Below are 20,956 nucleotides of genomic sequence, written 5' to 3' on the forward strand. Positions count from 1 at the left end.
AATGCCATTAATTATAGTATAGAACCAAATTGCTGCCTCATCCATGGCCCTTGTTCTTGTTAAAGATAGAAAATGGAGGTCGAAAATTAGGTAACTTCATAAATTTATTGAAGTTCGGTAAGCTTTCAGTTTTGAGTAATAATTGACATGACATGTGCAAGGAATCAGGTGGCCTTATTATTATTATAAACCTAAGCAATGATAAGGAAAAAAAACATGTTTTTTTTTAAAAAATTATGTAAATTCAATTTAAAATTATTTTAAAATTTATTTTTTTTATTTTTTTTCCTTCTCAATTAAAATAAAAATATTTTTATTATGAAATTTCAATAAACAAACTAATAACACAATGTAAAATCTCAATAATCAAAAACCAAACTGGGAAATTTTTGTTTTGCAAGAAATAAAAAAACATGGCTGGTAAATTTGGCCAGGCAAGTTGTTATCTTGTTGACAAGTGTCACAATTTTGCTACATGCATTGACTTGAATCATCACTGACAAAAAGATTTTGGTATACAAGTACACGCACAGACCTCACTCACTTCATCCACAGAACTCCACAAAAGCAAAGAAAGATAAAAAAACAAAAAACAAAAAACCAACAAGAACCACCCTCTCTGTTCCTCCATGTCACTTTTCCAACAAGAAAGATTTATGGGTTCTTTGACATTTTGCGAATTGTGGTGGAAAATGACTGAAGGACCGGCCACTTGCAAAAGTAGAAGACGTTGTTGTTAAGAATTTCAACAGACTAAACCACCCCACTCTGGCCCTTGGGTTTGATTCCCCCATCCCCTCCCTCTCTCAATCTATCATAAGAACAGTTTCACTTTGCTTTGGTTTTGTGGGTTTTAAGGAAGGTTAGACACAATTTCCAAAAAAGCTCACTCTGTCGGCATTTTTTGCCCCCCTCTTTTAGCCAGGATTTGAGTAGGATTCAATTCAAGTATTTTTCTTTTTCGGGTCTCTCTCTATTTATCCCATCTCTTTTTATAAAATTCTTATCCTGACTATGACATACTGGTTTTGTTTTGTCAAAGTTAAAAGTTAAAAGTATTTTTTGCAGGATTGGTTTCAGTTAAAGAGATGATGAAAACCATGACCTTTTGTGTCATGAGAGTCTTCTTTCGGTAACTATGTATTTATGGGAATTGGGTTCTGTAACTGATCTTGGATTCATCCGATTCTATTGTTTCTGCAGATTCTTAATTTGTTTCAGGTCAGGTTCTGTCTGAATCTTATGTCTTGCTGTTTTAAGATTGGATAGACAATTGTGCCATATACTTCCAGTATGATTTCAAGCTGAAGTTGAAGGGTTTTTCTTTCAATTTTTGTTTTTTCTTTCAACTGTGTCATACCTTGCTTGGTGTTTTGGGACTATGAGGTAAGATATTTGGGACTACTGATTACATTATATGTGAATTTGGCTAAATTTGTATGGAGAGTGATTCTGGATTGTCTATTATTGGCATGGATTTCCAGTTCTCTTGATTGGATTGAGGTCCTTTTGTTTTCTTGACCTAATTGATACTATCTTTTTCTACATTTGGTGAGCTTAATTATACTTCCTCTTTTGCTTGATGCCTGCCATGATCGGTTGAATTGCTGCCTCCACATTTAGAAATTCCAAGGCATCTGTTGAAATATGCTCCAATTTTCTACTTGTGTTGTTAACCTTTGATTTCAGTAACATCTTAACCTTTTTGCGTACCCTGTTAAATAATATGCGTTAATTCATCGTTAAGATTGGAATTATTCCTTTTCAACAAATTGATGCTGCTAACAACTTGTAATAATTGTAATTGTTTATTAAATGAGTTTGTTGTTGTAAGTGTTTTCTTAAATAGCTATATGATTTTCTTTCCTATCCTGAATCTCTCTGGCACTCATGTGTCACTCAACAGGCTAAAATTCACCAGCCTGCTAGTGTAAAACATTTTGCACTATGCGTTGGTGGACCAAGTTTCTCAAAGGTTCTAGCCATAAGGGGCACTATCATAGGAGATATGAAGATAGATATCGGGATGAGCCTCGCCAATCAGTGGTAATCATAGTCCCTGCGCTTTTAAAACTGTTCTCCATGATGTGATGCTGGCCTACTCTTGTCCATGATATGATGCTGGCCTACTCTTGTCCGTGATATGATGCTGGCCTAATCTCTCTGAAAGGAGCTAGTTTGTGGGATAAATTTTGTGTGATTAGTTAATGAAACAGATGGGACGTTGTAATCTTCTTCATAATTTTATATATGCTGACACTTTCTTTTAAAAGTTTGTTCTAAATTTTTCCTGAGCTAACTGTATGTTAACGGACAACTTGGTACAGGATGATTCATCAGGTTTTGACAAAGAAGAAATTGAATGTGCTATTGCACTTTCCCTTTCTGTAGAAGATCAAAAAGGGAAAAAAGTAATTGGTAAGTTGCAAAGCTGTAAGCACTGATTAGGTCCTTACTCCCAATTTTAATTTGAAAACTTTTAATGACTGTGCAACATGACTGTTGACTCAATGTTTCAAGCAGTTTTGGATAAGATATCAGAAAGAAATACCAAAATGGTTATAATTTAATTAGGTTCCTGTCTATGCTGTGTTTTTTTTTCTCTGTATCAGGCATCATGTAAGCCGAATATGCAACAAATCACATGACAATGCTTTCAATCATGCCTATTAATAGAAAGAATTCATTCTGGATAATATATCATTTTAAAGGTTTCATAATATAGTCCTTTTCATTTAAAATGAACCACGGCTTTATCAAATAACTGACTGGTTTCATTCATAAAATTCATAGTCAGAGTCAAGACAGCAACATTCTTCCTTTTCTTTTGTATATGTTGATGATTTATTGTGTCAGTGATGCCCCTTTGTTTTTATCTCATTCACTGTTCAATGATCAAGTAAAAAAATTTATTTCAACCAGAGGAAGATACTGAGTCAGAACAGTCAGAGGAAGATTACCAGACCCACCAGTCAGAGGATGATTACCAGACCCACCAGTCACAGGAAGATTACCAGACCCACCAGTCAGAGGAAGATTACCAGACCCACCAGCCAGAGGAAGATGAGAAGGATGTGAACCCTCAATTGGAAGAAGATGAGCAATTTGCCAAAGCTATTCAAGAAAGTTTAAGTGTGGAGCCTCCTCCTCAAGCTCGATATGACAGTGGAAATGTAGTTCCACCTTATGCATTCTTCTTTCCATCAAGCTACAGGTAACTGTGGTTTTGTAGAACAGTCATTTGTCTGCAGTTCCATTGGTGCAACATGCATTCAAATCAGGTTTCGAAAGGATAAATAATTATTCTTCCTCTTAATAAACTCTTTTAGTAGAGTGATTTCTGTTAGAGAATAATATAAATCATATTCTGGGACCTCACCTAATAGCGTAAGCTTTTGGGTTGAGATGATTCCTTGATATAGTATCAGAGTCTTGATGACCAAGTGGTCTCGAGTTCGAATTTCACCATCCCTATTTATTTGATAAAAAATTAAGCACAAGGTAATGTGGGCCTGTGCAAGTTTCAAGCCCAAAGGGCTTTCACTTGAGGGGATGTGTTATAGAATAATATAAATCATATTCTGGGACCTCACCTAATAGCTTAAGCTTTTGGGTTGAGATGGTTCCTTGACAATTTCTTCTTTAAGGTGATAAATGAAATGCATAGCCCCATGCGATAAAATGCACTCATATGTATTTTATGAGATCAGTTTGTAGAAAAATTATGTGGTCTCTATTATATTAGCCAGACATTTGAGCTTTCATCTTTCCGTCAAAGGGACAAATGAAGTTAGTTAAGAAAACATTGGAGGTGCTATATATTCTTGAACATGTAATTGCATGTAAATATCTTTCAGATATGATGTTGCTTGCATGTCCCCTAAATCTCTTTTTTCATATCACAGTTCAGAGAGATCTGATTGTTAAAATTTATTGCTCCTAGGATATGTGCTGGGTGCAACACTGAGATTGGTCAAGGACGGTTTTTGAGTTGCCTGGACAGTGTTTGGCATCCTGATTGTTTTCGTTGCGATGCATGCAATCTGCCAATTTCTGATTATGAGGTATAAATCTAAATCTTATTCAAGTGAATTGATATTCTTGTCTGGAATTGATTGGCAGTGTGCTTGAGTTCTTAACTGATGTCCTTTATTTTGTGGAGTATCAAGTAACTGGTGTTTGTTTGTTTACTAACTCTCAAATTCATTTCTGTGATAGTTTTCAATGTCTGGGAATCGTCATTATCACAAATCCTGCTATAGGAATCAGCATCATCCAAAATGCGATGTTTGCAACAACTTTGTAAGTATTTATTGACAGAAACATAACAGTCCCATCTTCTGGTCTAGTATATAATTATTGATTCAAGGCTTTGCTGAGTAGTTGAACAAGGAAGCCAATCTTCTGCAAACCATAGTAGGGCTTCATTCTAACCAGACTAACAGATTATATAATAAGCAGCTTTACTGTGGAGAGAAACCATAGCAAATATCAAACCTGAATAATTTTTGTTGAATCCTTATTTTTAGTTGAAGACAAATCAATGTTTGTAGCTAAAAGTTATCCAACAGTGGCCCTTTTTGGTAAAAAATCAGTTGATACCTCTAAAGTCAGCAATGGTTATGCTTAAATATTAGATGTGCTAGTTGTATATCCAAAAGAAATAAATAATTTAGAGAGTCACTGAAATGTTCTCTGATGCTCTTTCTTTGCTACGAGTTCTTTCGAATGGAGGAATCACTTGTTATGTAAGCACCTCATTTGGTGAATAAAGGTGTGGTGGGATTTGAGTTTGTAATGTATAAGGATCAAGTGTTTTTCATCTTTAGAGATGGAACAATAACCAACTCGACTGCTATAATCTGTGTTAGGTACACACATTTTGTTTGCGAGGTAATGAATATTAATAGTTATATCCTAGTAATTTTGTGGTTTAGTAATCTGCAACAACCACTGAAACCAATTTTTCTGTCCATCTGTTGTAATCTTTATGATCACATTTTGTGTTAACTTATAGAGCTCATGGGCTGACAGGTGCGGGAATGTGCTGGGTTGGGTCCCTGACCTGTCCATGTGCAACCTTTTGGATAGTGTCATACTGTCATTTAACCTTGGATTTTGCTATCTGCTAGAGTAACTGGAGACAATATATGTTGTTTAATTCTAACATCTCTGGGAATGTGGAATTTACAATACGATGGTTTCTTCTAATTTCAATGATATATCATCTAAAACCAGAACATTAATATTCCATCATGTTGCTTCTATATATCTATCCCCTTGATTGCTTGGTGACCTAAAAATTTTTCTTTCCATCTCTTTTTGTACAGATTCCTACAAATTCATCTGGTCTCATTGAGTATAAGGTCCATCCTTTCTGGAAACAAAAATACTGCCCCTCACATGAGCGTGATGGAACTCCTCGTTGCTGTTGTTGTGAGAGAATGGAGGTTGGTTGAGAGAATTTGAAACCGCCTTCCTTTCATCCAAAATAGGAGAGAAGGGAGGGGGAAACAAAGGATCTTAGAAAGAAAATGTATTTTTTCTGAAAAATGGTTTTAATTTTATAGTAATATATTTGTTTTTTTCCCAATCCATGCAGCCTAGGGACACGAGATATCTATCGCTTGATGATGGAAGGAAGCTGTGTCTAGAGTGTCTAGACTCTGCAGTAGTGGATACTCTTGAATGCCAACCTCTTTACTTTGAAATACGAGAATTTTATGAAGGTTTAAATATGAAGGTGGAGCAGGAAATTCCTTTACTTTTGGTTGAGAGAACAGCCCTAAATGAGGCCATGGAGGGAGAAAAGAATGTAAGGCTGATGTATCATGGCCGTCAATATTTAAACTCTTTCTTCTTGTTTTTATTTTCATTTCTTACATATTTGTGGTCAGGGTCATCATCACTTGCCCGAAACCAGAGGGCTCTGCTTGTCGGAAGAACAAACTGTTACAACAGTAATTTTTCCCTTCACAAGTCCTGCTTAAACTACTGTTTTGTTTGTTAGATTGGAATTCTGTATTTATTTAACCCCAATAATCAGGTTTCGAGGAGGCCAAGGATTGGGGCAGAACAACGTTCCATAGACATAATAACAGAATCTTATAGGCTAAGCCGTAGGTGTGAAGTGACTGCAATTCTCATTCTGTATGGCCTTCCCAGGTATTATCATTTATTTGCGTTGATCACTTGTCAAACTCATTATCGTTCGTGATATTGAGAATTTACTTGTATGCATCCTTTACTGCTGTGTTTGTTTTTGTGTTCTCCTGTGTTTTTTTTTTAAATTATTTCTTTTAATTTTATATTTTTGTATTGTTTTGATATGTTAATATAAAAAAAAATTAAAAATATATATAAAAAAATTATTATGAAGTATTTTTAAATAAAAAATACTTTAAAAAACAACATTTAACATAATCTCAAACACGCACTGCATTCCATACATACACAGGTTGTTGACTGGTTCGATTCTGGCTCATGAGATGATGCATGCATGGCTTCGACTTAAAGGTTTGTCCGTCCTTTGACATATATGAACGTGTCTATTCCTCTTTTTTGTATGGTCAGCTAAGTAGTACAAATTTGGTCTTTGACAGGCTATCCCAACCTCCGTCCAGACGTTGAAGAAGGCATATGCCAGGTGCTGGCTCACATGTGGCTGGATTCCGAGATTTATTCTAGTTCCGGAAATGAAGGTGCTTCGTCGTCTTCATCCTCACCACCACCACCATCATCAAAGAAGGGGCAGCAGTCTGACTTTGAGAAGAAACTTGGTGAGTTTTTCAAACACCAGATCGAGTCAGATGAGTCGCCGGCTTATGGAGAAGGGTTCAGGGTAGGTAACCAGGCAGTGCTGAAATATGGCCTCCGGACAACCCTCGACCACATTCGGATGACGGGAAACTTTCCTGTTTGATATAATGACTGGATAGTTATAGCTACAATGGGTATTTTCTCGCACAATACCTCCCTCACCCCTGCCATAAAAAAATCTACACTATCAAAAGTCAAAGACCGACATAAAAAATGAAAACACCAGGAGGCTTTACAAGCAATAAAAATGAAATTGCCTTTGCGCAATTATTGTAAAAATCTTTAAAGTTTGGCACCAACAAGCTGTCGAAACTATTCAGAAGATTGAACATATAAGAATGTTTTCTTTACATCATTTCCTTGCTCTCCATTGTTCACTTTGAAGAATCACATTATTATCAACACGACAGCCATATTTAATAATGCACTTGAGAAACGTATTAGATGGTGTCATTTCATGCTGGCTAATCTAATCACATTATTTAGTCTTCACTGTTTATTTGACTCGTGTTGTTTCTCGTTACAAGTTAGATATTATTTTTAACCAAAAAATAGAAGAACATGTAATTTTTTTATATGTTTTTTTACATGAAAATACCAAATATAAATTGAAAAGCTTCTACATGCATCTAATTAAATAAATCACAAATTATCTACCAATGACTATTTATTAAAATAGTTGACTTGCATTTTTCCAACAAAAAATATATAACATGTAACTTTTTATATGTTTTTTTACATAAAAAATATTAAGTATAAATTGAAAAGTTTATACAATGACTATCTATTAAAATTATTTTTTTTAATAAATATAAGGTTGTACTTATTAGAAAAACTATCCAAAAATAAATAATTTTTATTTTTAAAATAAAGTTCAATTATATATAAAAAAATTATAGATGATTTAGAATAATTTCTTCAAAAATTAAATACATACAAAATAATTTAAAAAATAATATTTAAAAAAGGCTAAATACAAAAAATAAAAATAAGAGAGAATGGACATTAATTTAAATATAAATTAAAATATTATTTAAAAAAACACATAAAAAAAGCATGATTTTTTTAAAAAAAGCAAAATTACAAAAAAAAAGGATCAAACGCTACTGGGCATAACTAAATAGAATGGGTTTGCACACTGGTCTTATTTTTTAAAAAAATATAATAGGGGCAGACAATATGTCTACCCTAATATTTTTTGAAAAAAAAATATCCAGACAACATGTCATTTGATATTCTTCAAATTCCGGCTATAATGGTGACTAAAACAAATAAGATCTATGTTATTTTAATCTAAAAACCAATTTTTTAAACCCCCCCCCCCCTCCCTTTTTATATAAAAACACCTTAAAAATAGTTTAAACACCTTGACAAACCTATAGATAGGCATGAAAAATCAAAAACCACATAAAAACCTGAAAATTAATCCAAGATAAAAAAATCTTCCAGAACTTAGATCTAGTATTTTAGACAATTTTAAGGGGAAAAAAAACAACTATATAGTACTTTTCTTACCACAGGAAATTATTTGACACCAACATCAATCATTTTGGTGGCTAAAATCGATGTCAAAACTGATTTTTTCTCTTTACTACTAGGATTCAGCACTCTTTCTCTCCTCTAAAAAACTAGGAACTAAAAACTAATAAAAATAAAAATTTGTACCAAAATTGAATTGGAAAACTATTGAGAGATTAAGTAGATATAATTTGTAAAGTTTAAGGACTAAAATAAATTTTATGTGATAAATTTGAAAGCATTATCCATTTGTGGTGCCTTTTTCACTTTGATCTTTTGTCTTTTAATTTTATCCTTGGTTAATAAATTTGATTCAATTATCCTTTAATTTGGCTTAAAAAAAAATGCAATCGTGCAAAAAAAAATATAAGGACTAAATAAACAAATTAAACAGTAAGTTCAAAGTAAAAATGAATATACTGATTTCTCCAACTCCTGACATATGAAAAAAAATCTAATTATAAATCAAAATTTTTATACATGAATCTAATAAATATATTAATCTTTAATCAATAAATAACTGAAATTAAAATATTTGATTTCATAAAAAATTAAATGTGAAATGAAAATGAAAAATAAAACATGAGAATCAATTTTAAAAAATTAAACATTAAATATTAAAATAAAAAGAACCAAGAAAATATCAAAATCGATCTGTGTTAACTTCTATTGGGTTGCTTATCAGCCGGGATTTATACAGTACGAAGGATGATGACAATTTTAGCGAAATATGGAAAGGTTGAATTGGTTAATCAACTTATAACCAATATAAGAAGTAAGGTAATAAGGTTTCCTTTTACCACCATTAGATTGATTATTGACTTCTGTGGTATTTCAAAGAATGCTGATTCTGCTCTAAAGGTCTTCTGAGAAGACAGAGCACTCTGTGGTCCCGTAACAAAATACAATAAATATAATCTAATGTTTTGGTATTCATCTCTCTTACAAACATTGATCAAGTGCAAGAGAGATTCTGATGCCATTGATGTGCTTGAAGAGATGATTTTGTGTGGGATATTCCCAGATACTCGGACATTTTCTGGATTGATGTATCACTTTGCATCACAAGGAGATATTAAAACCGTGCAGAAACTGTTAGCAATGGTTAGACAGAACGGTGTGGAACCAGATGCTTACATGTACAAAGTATTGATCCAAGTTTATTGTAAATGTGAGAGCGCTGCTCCTGCGTAGTTGCGTGGAGGATTCTTGAAGACATGAAGAACTCAAATTTAATACCTGATGCTGCAACAAAAGATTTGCTTGTGAAGAGTCTTTGGAAGGAAGGCAAGCAGAAAGAGGCTTCCATTGTAGAAGAAAGCTGTGATAAAATAAATTCAGTCCGTTCTCATAAACAGCATGGTCATAAGTGGACAGTGAACTCTGAAGATCTCGCAAGAGTTTATAGTCTTTATTCTAACTGTTTTAAGCTGAGCACCGGGTAGAGTTTGCTATTGATTAGGAAAATATGCAGTGATCTCTTAAAAAACCATATGTTTGCATTGCATCATAACATTATAGAAAAATGACTTCTTCCTTTGACTCTTCATCTGGACTTGAGTTTATGTGTTTCATCCTGCCCTTTGTGGCTGCAAAAACAATTAAGCTCTAACTATTTTCTCAGATAAATTATGTAAAGATGGTTTTCTGCTAAAAGAACAAAAACGACCCTAAGAGGTCATTACTTCCTGGGGTTCACCATGTGGTCCGCTGCATCAATTCGAACGCTATTAAATAAATCTTGATCCTGATACATGTTTTTGAACATTGTTACCATGCCGTATAAGGTGTTGCACTCACACACACACACACACACACACACACACACACACACACACAGATATATGCAGAGAACCTCTTTGAACAGCAGTGACTGGGTGCGAACATGTGCAATTCACAGTCCCTTGTTGCGTACCATCGTTCCTTCCCGGCAGAAAACTAATGAGCTACATGTGAGTTTTCTCTACACTGCTTTTCTTTGCTTATTACTACTAACAGCCTTATATATTGAGAAAAAGAAAATGGAATTTATATTCTATATATTATATATATATGCAGAGAACCTCTTTGAACAGCAGTGACTAGCTGCGAACATGTGCAATTCAGTCTCTTATTGCGTAACATCGTTCCTTCCCAGCAGAAAACTAATGAGCTACATGTGAGTTTTCTCTACACTGCTTTTCTTTGCTTATTACTACTAACAGCCTTCTATATTGAGAAAAAGAAAATGGAATTTATATTCTTCCATGTATTCTTAGAGTAACGATAGTTTAGGACGGGGATAATTACCTCCTCTGTCAAGCCACTCGAGGACACAATGTGAAAGAGATATTTGATCCTTTGTTTTGGTCGCAAATCATTAAACTGGAAAATCCTTTCATATGTGCATTTGTCTTTCGTGTGTTGGCTGTCCTGATTGTTTTGCAACATATGTAAACTAACTTGATTGGATATTTCTTACAACTAAGGCAGCGTGTAGGCATACTTTTGGACCGAGTTAACTCTATAAAAAGATTATTTTTATCAGATTCTGATGCTGTAGTAGTTGGGAAATCTCTGTATAGACAGTCCTGGAGGAGCCATCAAATTAGTTGTTCACTAAAGCATTGGCCCACTGACTTTATAGAATTAGTAATAAATGCAACTCATTGCCGTCCCTGTGGGCTCTGTGTTAAAATAGTAGGGTGACTAACAAGGCTTCTGATTTCTAAGCAGAAAACGGAATTAAACTAAAAAAAATAGACAATTATAGGAGCTTTTGTCATGATTCTTCCTTTAGGTGTATTAACATGTCAGCCCATCATATAATATGTACTCCAGGCACAATTTTTTATATGATGTCTACATCAAGCAGAAGTAACCAAGAGAATCATTCAAATCAAAGCTAAAGACAAGGCCTCTTGTATATTCATTACAATAAAATCTAACTTACTTGGAACAAAAACTCCAAGCTAACAATGCTGTTTAGCTTTTCCATCAACCTTAAGCGAGAGTTGGCAAAATGATGTTTTTATCTAGTTCATATGACAAATTCTTTCAGAGTCTAATCATTCAAGCTTATGGCCATGGCAATTTCTTTGCTCTCTTCCTTTTTCACTCAAGCTCTATTTTTCTTGGTTCTTGTATTTTTCTCCACCTATGTCACAACACAAGCTCCACCCGGCACAAATTTTTCATGCCCTGTTGATTCACCTACCTCATGTCCTACTTATATTAGTTACCTTGCCCAGCCACCAGATTTTTTGGACCTCGGAAAGATTTCTCATCTATTTGGGATCAGTCGTACGCTAATAGCAAGTGCCAGTAACCTGGTGTCTGAGGACACCCCATTATTTCCAAATCAACTCTTGCTTGTACCTGTACGTTGTGGTTGCACTGGTAGCCAATCTTTTGTCAATATCACCTACCAAATCCAGCAAGGTGATAGCATCTACTCGGTTTCAACTATTTCATTTGAGAACCTCACCCGTTGGCAAGAGGTGGAAGCTTTGAACCGCAGTCTGACTCCAACCCTCTTGCATGCTGGTGACAAGGTTATATTTCCTCTGTTCTGTAAGTGCCCTTCAAGGACTCATTTGGAGAATGGGATTGAACATCTCATTACTTATGTGTGGCAACCTGGTGATGATCTCAAGAAAGTAGCTGCTATGCTTAATGCATCTGAACGTAATATTGTGATTGAAAACAACTATGATAACTTTAATGCTGCAGTCTATAACCCGATAGTGATCCCTGTGTCCAAGTTACCAGTTCTCTCTCAACCATACCTCACTCCTGAAAGAAGAGGATCTAAGCATCTTTGGATTGTCATTGTTGCTGCAAGCATAGCAAGCACTTTTTTTACCTGTCCTTTGGTTGCTTTTCTGATCCACAAGCGTTGTTCATATAAGGCAACCAAAGCTTTGGATCGTACTGGTTCCTGTTTGGAGACCAGCGATGTCATTCAAACGAAGGAACCTGTGAAATTTGAGAGTTTTGAGGCAAAGATCAAGCCGGATAAGCTGCTTCCAGGGGTTTCAGGTTGTCTGGGCAAGTCAATAATTTATGAGGTTAAAGCAATTATGGAGGGAACCATGGATCTACACGAACACTACAAGATAGGAGGATCAGTATACAGGGCCAACATCAATGGCTGTGTCTTAGCAGTGAAGAAAACCAAGGATGATGTCACGGAAGAGCTAAAGATTTTGCAGAAAGTCAGTCATGCAAATCTGGTGAAACTAATGGGGATGTCATCTGACTTTGATAGAGAAGGCAATCGCTTCTTGGTCTACGAATATGCAGAAAACGGGTCACTGGACAAGTGGTTGCATCCCAAGTCTGAATCTTCCTCAAGCTCCGTGGGTTTCCTCACTTGGAAGCAAAGGATGCAAGTAGCACTAGATGTGGCCAACGGCCTGCAATACTTGCATGAACATACTCAACCAAGAACCGTTCACAAGGATATTCGAACGAGTAATATTCTTCTCGATTCCACATTTCGGGCAAAGATAGCAAATTTCTCAATGGCTAGAGCTGCCACAGACTCGATGATGCCTAAAGATGATGTATTTGAGTTTGGAGTTGTTTTGTTAGGGTTGCTTTCTGGAAAGAAGGCCATGGTAACCAAAGAAAAAGGCGAGATTGTTCTTTTGTGCAGGGAAATCAAAGATGTCTTGGAAATGGAAGAGAAAAGAGAGGAGAGGTTAAGAAAGTGGATGGATCCCAACTTGGAGAGATTTTATCCCATTGATAGTGCCATGAGCTTGGCAACCTTGGCTAGGTTGTGCACACTGGAAAAGTCTTCAGAAAGGCCAAGCATGGCAGAGATTGTCTTCAACCTCACAGTTCTCACCCAGTCATCTCCAGAGACATTAGAAAGGTGGACTTCTGAGGTGGAAACGGAAGATTTTACTCGGCTCATCAGCCCTGTCACAGCTCGTTGATTTAGCATGGAAGTAACAGGACAGACAAGTCCATGTAGATCTTTTCCTACTAATATTTCATGCTTTAAAAATCCTTGTACACTAGCCCTTTTTCAGTTTTGGTTATGGATTGTTTTATTGTGCGGATAAAAGAAATACCTGACCTCCTAATGAGTTTATATTCTAGCTTATTTTCAATAAACAACATAATAGACAGTAAAATACATCTTTTTTGGAACATATACATGCTACAGCATCTGTCAACCGAACGCTGGATAGGTCCACATTTATACCAGACATTGACTTGAACCTTCAGTGGTGAGGAGACTTTTTCAGCCATACTTGGTCTGCTTTCTGGTTCTTGTTCCAAGCAGGCTAGATTCTGTTGGGGAATTCCGGCACCCCATGCGCGGACCGGTGGTGTACTGATATTTGCTCAACGAAGGGTTAAGCACACTGATACAATATTTTACATGGTTCGGCAAAACGCCTACATCCACGGGAGAGAGTCTATATTATTTAGGGATAGAGAAAGGATACAATAAATACATGGAGGAGGATCACTCAACTCCCAGCTCACACACTCTGCTGTATATGGCAGCAGGGCTGCTGCCCATGGCAGCAACTCCTCTTTCTCTTCACTTCACGTTTTCCCTCACTCTCACAACTCTCACATTTTGCTCTCACATAATGCCTCTATTTATAGACATTTCATGGTGCTGCTCCACTTGTTCTTTTATCAATAATGGTGGCTGCCAAACTTACCAAACTTTGACATTAGACAATGGTTGTTGGCTGCCACCAACAACCCACCATTGCAGCCATCTTCTTTGACAATGGTGGCTGCTGCAATTGTGGGTTGTTGCACATTAATGGCAACCAACCTAACAATCACCCCCTTTGCCATTCATGTGGGGCAACTGTCCTCTTGCTTCTTCAGCACAAGCTTGCATCTTGCAACTCTTCCAAGCTTACCATTCTGAGAGCGTCTGTGGCCGAATTTACAGGTACTCGTCAAACCTTTTAATCATCAGAGTTACCAAAGCACACCTTTTCTCACACAAAAGGATCACTACAACCAGATAGTCTCCCACATCACATCTGAAGAGTGTTAACGCTTGTCTCTGGAACACAACATTCCCCTTCGAGCGTATCAACCATGCTCGGTTTGGAATGATTCATCAAGCCTTACACCAAGGCTTACAACACCCCCTCAAATGGAAATTTCTATTTCCAAGTGCGACAGTCATTATCTGAGTATCTCAATATGATCACGAGCTCACCACTCTTCCAAGAGTCTACTCATCCAGGAGTTGCGTCTGCTCTCTGTTCCACCCTAGGAACCACACCTTACTTCTCCTTGAGTCTCTCGCTCTTAGTCGTAAGAGTCCAGGTAGCTCTCCACCTTCACCTATGGGGGCAGCCCATTAAAGGTTGATCCATATATATCTTCATACTCTGAGTATTACAATGCTATTACCAAGCTCACCACCTTGACAAGAGTTAACTCGTTCCCGGAACCTGCGCATGCCCTCTGCTCCTTCATAGCAACCGCGTCTTAATGCTCCACAAGTCACACACTTATTGTCCAAGGCAAATGTCTTCTAGCTCATTGATCTTTAGCATGGGGGCAATATCCATGAAAGTCAATCCTGCATTTATCTCCATACTCATCATAGCCACTTCATTGGCTATACACCTGTCCACTCATGTCTAGCCATCACATTGGCTCTAGGGCGTTCTGAACTGAGCTTACATCGTGGCCCACACACCTTCTCCTTCGGTGTTTCCGCTCGTCACCATGCGGCGGTCTGAACTGGGGCTTCTATCACGGCCTTCACACCTTCTCTCTAAGGCGTCTTCGCCCGTTGTCATGGGGCGGTCGCATCCTCTTCAGCTGAGATGCTTCAAAGTGGCTCCAAAATTCTCTACCACCATGTGCCCTATGGGAGAGATTACTGCCACTGACTACATAGAAAGAGAAAGTTGCGGTATACTCCTCGCAATCCTCCACCTCGATTTCTATGTTTGGAGCTTTTACGCCTTTCTGTTTGATAGCTCCACCTACACCAACTCTCTTTGGTGTCTTCGTCTTTCATCATAGGCGGTCGCCTTTTATCACAGGCGTTTGCACCCCCTCAATTAGGTGCCTCTACAACAGCTCTCTTTCCATCCTTGCATGCATTGGAAAGGTCTTCGCCTGTTGTCTTCATCAAGAGCATAAGAGACTTCTTGTTGTACAAACTTTAACAGTCTCTGCTCTGAGCTTCATCTGGAAACACTTCTTCTCCTTGCACCTGTTGTCTCATTACAGTACCTTATTGGATCCTACGGGTACTCCTGCACAATCTCCGCGTGCCCTCGTGCAATTTTTGTTCTCCAGATTTCTCCCTATTCCTTGCTTATGTTTGACAGCAGCTCATCCTGTCACAACACCTGTCCAAGTCAAAATAGGGTGCCAATCTTTATCCCCTTGCTGTATTTCTCTTCCATTATTAGGGTCTTCATCAATTCTACCCTTGAAGAAATCACAGTCACCGAATCTAACTTCATTAGAGAAATCACCACTCCATCAGATCCTTGAACCTTCGGAACCCAACTGTTCCCTTGTGCCGTCATCCTGCTAGTCTTCAACCGTTTCATTACAAACTGCTATATATACAAAAATAGTACCGTATGGATAATCCTTCCACTAAGCAAGTTCCCAGGAAAGATTGGAGGGGTCACACTGGTCCCGCTTAAAACCCAATCTTCTAGACAGAACTTCTCAGGCCATATCTATCATCGTACTGTCTTTCCGTATATACAACCATTTGCTAGCTTTGTCCCGGCTTTCCTTTACAAGTTATCTGGAATATACTAGTTTAATACATGATTTCTCAACATCTGGCGAGATTATCAGTTCTTAGATTCGTCAAGATTGGTCTTCGTCAATTTCCACTCTTCACCTCAAATTATCTACATGATCGGGTGTCTAGAGTGTCCCAATTTTACCTTCCCTCAAGACAGTTAAATTTCTCCCCACTTAACAGTTCAGCACATGTAATTGGGTAAACATGTGTACATTCTTCTTATTCATCTCCATCGACCACCATGATGACCTTCAAATGCCTCCTGATCGGGAAATCTCTTTTGTTAATTCACCACCACCACTTTCGGTCTCAAATCTCAATGATTAGACCATACCATTGCATCCGGAACGATCAAATTAGCTGGAAACAAGTCTGAAATCGTCCAAATCGCATTTCAGACGGCTAAGATTTGATCAAAACAATTCTGGCCTGATGAACAGCCCAAATTCAATCTCAGATCCGGTTGCACGTAGACTCTGCTGCACAGAATCTTATCCCTCGGCTCGCGGCTCAGCTCGGCTCCAATTCGGCTCGGCTCGCGGCTGATGATGTGGGGTCCCACTTTGCTGACATGTCTGCTGACTGGTCGATGACGTGGTTGCTGACATGGCATGCCTACTTTGCATGATGGCGTCACCATTACATCAGGCTGATGTCATCATGGACCATGCTACTATACATGATGATGTCACACTTACATCATGCTAATGTCATCCCTCGCATGTCTACTGTGCATGATGACGTCACTTTACGTCATGCTGGCGTCATCCTTATCTGGGTCAGTCACATGGGTCGGGTCAACTGGTATTCGGATCGAGTCAACTCATCCGGGTGAAGAAGACGCGTGGGGCGCGTCTGCGCGCGTGGGCAGACGCCTTGCCGGAGAGTGATGGAGAGTGCGGCCATGTCCGATGTCTGATTTTGACGTCGTTTTCACCAGTGGCTTCATCTCTTCCTCCTCTACACAGTGGTATGGTCAAAACACAATTTTGACAACTTTCATTTTTGAGCAAAAATCAAACACCACTTTAAACCATGTGCTCTGATACCAAGTGTTGGGGAATTCCGGCACCCCATGCGCGGACCGGTGGTGTACTGATATTTGCTCAATGGAGGGTTAAGCACACTGGCACAATATTTTACATGGTTCGACAAAACGCCTACATCCACGGGAGAGAGCCTATATTATTTAGGGATAGAGAAAGGATACAATAAATACATTGAGGAGTATCACTCAACTCCCAGCTCACACACTCTGCTGGATATGGCAGCAGGGCTGCTGCTAATGGCAGAAGCTCCTCTTTCTCTTCACTTCACGTTTTCCCTCACTCTCACAACTCTCACATTTTGCTCTCACATAATGCCTCTATTTATAGGCATTTCATGGTGCTGCTCCACTTGTTCTTTTATCAATAATAGTGGCTGCCAAACTTACCAAACTTTGACATTAGACAATGGTTGTTGGCTGCCACCAACAACCCACCATTGCAGCCATCTTCTTTGACAATGGTGGCTGCTGCAATTGTGGGTTGTTGCACATTAATGGTAACCAACCTAACAGATTCAACTTCACCATTCACAGGAAAAGTTTCATACTGTGCTTTGCCATCAGACAAGGTTCTATAAGTCTGCCAAGTTCAATTTCTCCATCATCTTCCTCCATAATTGAAACTATTGCTTCTGATAATTGCATTTCTTTTCCATCCTGTATGGAAAAACTGCTTCCTTTCTGGTGACCAATTCCAGCAGAACAACCCCAAAAGCATATACATAAATCTCAGGAGTCACCAAGCCATATTCTACATACTCAGGTGTCGCGTAAGCTTTTCCCCCCAAAGCCAACCTCATTGAAGAACTCATATATTCTTCTTCCTTTAATGAATGTGCAAGGCTGAAGTTGCCAATTTTAGCCTTTAAATGTCTGTTGAGCAGAACATTGCTACAGATGCGCTTGTGCACGCATGTAGGATCAGTGAAGTAGTGAAGCCCATTAGCAACATCCAAGGAAAATCTGAATCCTAAAATTCTAACTCTCAATGCAGTATAGGGCCTTATCAAATTGAAGTGGTTGATCTTTCTCAGCAAAGTCACCTTATCAGACGCATATTTGCTCATCTTTTTTATCGCTACTAATTGTCCACCGATAACCCTGAGTCGACAACTGAAACCTACTTTGGGTGTTGAAATATTTGGTAGCCACCCTTACTTCCTTAAATTTGCAGATTTTCAACCCCTAATGTACCCTCAGCAACGTCATGTAGGAATTCTTCAGACAAAGTGAATTTCTTTTCTCCTTTCTAACTCCAAAAATTTTCTTCTTGTAAAGCAACAATACCATAGGGAAAACAGAGGAGAGGACTAGCAAGGAAATTCCAATTATAATCGTTCTTTCAAATCCTTTACTTGAGTCCGATGAAATGGAGTGAAAGGAGAAGAATTGGGTGGTGGTGGATAGTGAATGTTCATTTGAAATTGGAATAAGAATTGTGGTAGAAGGAAAAACAATTGGATCATCTTCAGTGAACCTATTTTGCATAGATTACACTCTCTATGCTCGCATTGAATCTCTCACTGACATATGAACTTTATCAACCCAACTGACCAAGTAACTTAATAGATGGTGCAATTTTTATTATTTTTTTATTAACGTGGATGTTCACGGACCCTAAAGTTAATAACCATGTAAGCTTTTAGTAGCCTTGAGAGCACTCGAACTCATAATCATTAAGAAGTAAACCTAAAACCTGACCAGTTAAGCTACCCTTCAGGATTAAATGGTGCTATTTTTGGTTTAATTGCTTGTAGGTCAAGCACATCAGAGTAGCACCCACGGTTTCATACCGACATCCAAACTAAATTTGTTGCAATTGTTTTCACGTATACGAGAGTTAAAGGTGGCTAGACCCTCGAAAGTGTAGTTTGCAATTGTAAAATATGTATTATAGATACTTGGAATTGTGTAGGAGGTGTTGGCCCGATAGTATTGCCCTGAGCAGGAACTATTACCTCTTACCAGGGGAACTTGAGAAATTGTTGATTCGAGTAAGCTCAGGCGGGTCTGAAGATAGGAGGTTTGAAATGCTAGAGATTGTGTTATAAGGACGATGAAATTTGTAGATGAGAAAGGCTTGGCAGGATTGATTCTTACCATTTTTGGTGTAAAGGAAAGCTGAAAATGCGAAAGTTGCATCGCAGTTATCGCAATCCATGATTGTTTCCTGAATAACTTTATTGGGCATCAAAACATGGAGGTATAGAGAAGAAAAACAGGAGACTAAGAAGAAGCCGATTCATTTTTCTATGGAAATCTTTTCTGAAGACTTGCTTGAAAATTGAAATGAGAAAATGTGAGCACTAGGAACTCAGGAGTTTTTTGGGATTCTAGCATAGTAAAAAAATTGATAAAATAATCCAGTGTAAAAAAATATTTAGAGAAATAACACAATTTAGAGAGTCGCATATGAAATTTATGAGTTATGAGTCGCGAGTCGCGAGTTCCATTTGCAACTATCTCAAATTGCAAAATTGTTGGATATAATTCAATAAAGAGAGAGGAGAGAGCAAAATGAAAGGAAAAAAAAACCTCGAAAGCATACCAAAACTTCAATGACGACACCACTGATACTGTTGCAAAGATCTTGACAAGACGAATCTAATAATACTAATGAAGGTCATCAACGTTGATCGGAGTGGGCCACGCGAGCAGCCCAAAGGCAAGTGAGTCCCAACACCTTTGAACAGCTCGTGTGGCCCACTCTATTCATCGTTTATAACCTTCTTTAGTGTCATTAGATTTATCTTATCGGGATCTTTTCAACAATACTGGTGATGTTATCATTAGAGTTTCGGTGTGCCTTCAGGGTTTTTTTTTCTTTTTCTTTCTTTGTTTTTTTTTCTCTCTCCTCTCCTCCTTGTAATTTGTGAAAGATGAGAGAGAGAGAAATAAAAAAATAATAAACACAGCGGTAAACGGAGTGGACCACACCATCCATCTAAAGTTGTCAATGTAATATTTTGAAAGAAAAGAAAGGTTTTAATAGGAAATGGCAACAATGCCCTTGGAAGAATAGATAATAGGTATAAATGGGTAAGGGGTAATTTGGTAATTATATAATTATTGATAAATATAAATAGAAAGAGATAAACAAAAGAAGATTAAGAGAAATCAGAAATTGAAGAGAGAACTGAGAGAGGAAAAGAAAAAGAAGAAAGGAGAGGGAAAGATAAAGGAAAGAGAAGGAGGTTAGAGAAAATAAGTGTTTAAGGGAAGATTTATACCTTGATATGTATAATTGTTGTTATTAGCTATGGTTTTGAATTAATTAAGATTTAGGATTTTAAAGTTTATGTTTTTTAGTTTAATTGATGGGTTAATTAAAGTGCTAAGGGTTAATTGTTGTAGGGTTTTGAGGTGTTAGTTGAATTAGAGATCTGTCATTTTTGGAGAGACTAGTGGATCGGGATTCTAAAATCTCGTTCAACTAGTCGACCGGTTGACTTGACTAGTTTTGGTCAACCGGTTGGTAAGTTTTGGTCAACCATTTGGTAAGTTTCAGTCGATCGGTTGACCTAACAATGAAGGTTGAACGACTTTTTTATGTTCTATTAGTTTGAGATATATTTGGGAACGATCGAGTGGAATTCGTTTTGTTTTTATAATTATGTTTTGGTCTTTAATCTTAGAGTTGTAATCTCTTATGTTATCTACTTCAAGTCGTTTTGAGTATGTCTTCTTTCATATTCATATACTCTAGATATTTCATTTAATAAGCATTAATAGGATTCCATCGATATATGTTTCTATGTTCATTCTACTTTTAAGTCAGATGAGTGAGTAATATTCCATATGCAAGAGGAATAATA

The 20,956-nt window shown here is 37.4% G+C and overlaps 2 protein-coding genes and 1 pseudogene across 5 annotated transcripts; 2 read left to right on the forward strand and 1 right to left on the reverse strand.

Annotated features, from left to right (window-relative positions):
• Window positions 1-539: 539 nt before the first annotated feature.
• On the forward strand, window positions 540-7,174 carry LOC133673137 (protein DA1-related 1-like). 4 transcript variants are annotated; one of them, XM_062093796.1, is made up of 13 exons: window positions 540-965; window positions 1,069-1,221; window positions 1,907-2,046; window positions 2,328-2,418; window positions 2,923-3,214; window positions 3,944-4,064; window positions 4,219-4,302; window positions 5,331-5,450; window positions 5,603-5,815; window positions 5,898-5,960; window positions 6,047-6,165; window positions 6,458-6,516; window positions 6,603-7,174. In XM_062093796.1, the coding sequence occupies exons 3-13, from the start codon at window positions 1,948-1,950 to the stop codon at window positions 6,920-6,922; spliced, it is 1,581 nt and encodes a 526-aa protein (XP_061949780.1). In that variant the 5' UTR covers window positions 540-965; window positions 1,069-1,221; window positions 1,907-1,947; the 3' UTR covers window positions 6,923-7,174. The 4 variants fall into 4 exon arrangements, with proteins under 4 accessions (XP_061949780.1, XP_061949781.1, XP_061949782.1 ...); XM_062093797.1 differs by having other exon boundaries at window positions 540-948; XM_062093798.1 differs by having other exon boundaries at window positions 540-862.
• Window positions 7,175-11,266: 4,092 nt separating this feature from the next.
• LOC133673516 (serine/threonine receptor-like kinase NFP) lies at window positions 11,267-13,481 on the forward strand. Its single transcript, XM_062094371.1, has one exon. It carries the CDS (start codon window positions 11,397-11,399, stop codon window positions 13,260-13,262), a length of 1,866 nt encoding a protein of 621 aa, XP_061950355.1. The 5' UTR covers window positions 11,267-11,396; the 3' UTR covers window positions 13,263-13,481.
• On the reverse strand, window positions 13,425-19,857 carry LOC133672563 (lysM domain receptor-like kinase 4; annotated as a pseudogene).
• Between the last annotated feature and the right edge of the window lie 1,099 nt (window positions 19,858-20,956).

The sequence above is a fragment of the Populus nigra genome, chromosome 14 (genome assembly GCF_951802175.1).
Source record: "Populus nigra chromosome 14, ddPopNigr1.1, whole genome shotgun sequence".
In the NCBI taxonomy this organism is placed as follows: Eukaryota; Viridiplantae; Streptophyta; class Magnoliopsida; order Malpighiales; family Salicaceae; genus Populus; species Populus nigra.